At 57.8% G+C, this 1,754-nt stretch overlaps 2 protein-coding genes across 2 annotated transcripts in view; both read left to right on the top strand.

The window, feature by feature from the left end:
• Positions 1 to 98: 98 nt before the first annotated feature.
• On the top strand, positions 99 to 803 carry CHGG_08821 (uncharacterized protein; the record flags this gene model as incomplete). The annotated part of the gene is made up of 2 exons (XM_001226747.1): positions 99 to 633; positions 772 to 803. 2 exons carry the CDS (start codon positions 99 to 101, stop codon positions 801 to 803), a joined length of 567 nt encoding a protein of 188 aa, XP_001226748.1.
• Positions 804 to 1,453: 650 nt separating this feature from the next.
• The window catches only part of CHGG_08820 (uncharacterized protein), a gene marked incomplete at both ends in the record, with an annotated part of 1,073 nt that continues 772 nt past the window's right edge, over positions 1,454 to 1,754 (top strand). The window contains one exon of the mRNA XM_001226746.1: positions 1,454 to 1,636. Coding sequence (XP_001226747.1) covers positions 1,454 to 1,636 — 183 coding nt within the window. The remainder of the gene's footprint in view (positions 1,637 to 1,754) is intronic.

Raw genomic sequence — 1,754 nt, 5'->3', positions numbered from 1 at the left:
TTGTGTTAGAGGGGGTGTGTGGGTGGTTGGGGTATGAGGATTTGTTGAGTTTGCGGAGGGCGAGTCGGTTTTTTAGGGGGGTGGTGGAGCCGGTGAGGATGTGTCGCGATGTGTATGGGATGTGGGAATTTGTGATGGACGTGATGCAGCGGAGGCAGCAGTCGTTGGGGTGGCGCCTGGTGCCGAGGGCGTGTTTTGGGTGTTTTCGCGTGCGCGAGAAAGAGCAGTTCTCGCCGCAGCAGTACCGCCTGTCGCGCAAGTACAACCATGGCGAGTACTGGCGCCGGCGCTGCTGGGAGTGTCTGAGGCGGTTCTACCACCCGCAGCTGGCCGACACTGAGGCTCGCGCGCGCTTCCACAGGCAGGTGCTGTGCGGGGTGTGCAAGTGCCTGCGGTACGCCGACGAGGACTGCCGTGGCTGTGTGGTCAAGAGCGCGCAGATTGCCGAGTGGCAGAGGCTGAGTGAGCTGAGCGGCAAGAAGCGGGTGCCTCGCGTGGACTGGATGACGGACGCCGATGTCATGGTGCCTTCGTGGTTGGACGAGGAGGCTACTACTGCCAAGGAGGCCGACGAAGCGGAGGTGACAGAGCCCGACAAGGCGGCCGTGAAAAGGGGAATCGACTTCTTAGTTGGTTAGCCTAGTGTTGAGGACCAAGGCTAGCATCAGGAGGGCCAAAGCTGGCTGCTCCGGCATTCCGCCTCCCGATATCAACGACTACGGAGAAGGCGGGAGTATTGGAGACGCATTGCTTGCTCTGGCTGTTTACAAGCATTTACGGGGCTAAAAAGATTTCAGGGGTGAGAGGCTCACGGTTTCTCAAGAAAGGGATCCTGCTAGCAGCTCTCGAATAATCACCATGTGATCTTTCGGCCAGTTTGATTTTAGAACTCAACCACCGTGTCCCATGCAAATTCAGCCCATCAACCGTGATGCGCCCACTGAACAAACGTGATCCGGTCCGAAAACCCACTTTGGCTTGATCATTGTTCGGATCGGCGGCCAACAGCCGGTCTGCTGCGCCGTACCGAGGCCGCCACAAGAGGCCCATGGAGGCCGTCTGGGCAATTGGGGGTATGAAGACCCGGCGATTTAGCTGATGTACGGCCCCGGCCGGTGTAAGCGGCCCGCCAATCAAGCAAAATGAAACTGCGAGCAGAAAGCCATTGTTATCCGCTCAACCTCCGCAGGGGCATCTTTAAATGCTGCGTCCCAGCCTCGTAATCCTCCGACTCTTCAGACAACGACAGCTATTTTATACTTACACATCCAGAGCATCCCTGGTTGGACTCTGATTAATATAATCTTGACCTCTAATAAGACCACTACACCCACAGTCAACAACCAACCCTGACAATACCCATCACTGCGACCGGAGAGAGGCAAAAAAAGAACCCTCAAACGAAACCTCCATAATCCCCGCGAGCGGCATACAGTATACCTCATCACCAACAATGCCTCTCGCCAACACCCTCCCCACCGGCTCCAAGCCCAGCACTCCCGGCCTAGCCCCATCCACCATCACCCGCGTGACGCTCGCCAGCGGCTACCGCGCCTACCACCCCTCAGGCGACAGCAGCAGCAGCAGCAGCAGCCTCGCCGCCCAGCCACCCAAGCCCAAAAAGACCGTCCGCTTCGTCAAAGGCCACATCACCATCCCCAACATCCCCTACTCCAGCTCCGCTTCCCCGCCCCACCAACCACCACAACTATTTTAGGGTTGATCGGATCCTGTCGTTTAATACCCATACAGGA

The sequence above is a fragment of the Chaetomium globosum genome, genomic scaffold, assembly GCF_000143365.1.
Source record: "Chaetomium globosum CBS 148.51 scaffold_6 genomic scaffold, whole genome shotgun sequence".
NCBI lineage: Eukaryota > Fungi > Ascomycota > Sordariomycetes > Sordariales > Chaetomiaceae > Chaetomium > Chaetomium globosum.
This window is presented reverse-complemented; position numbering and strand designations above follow the sequence as displayed.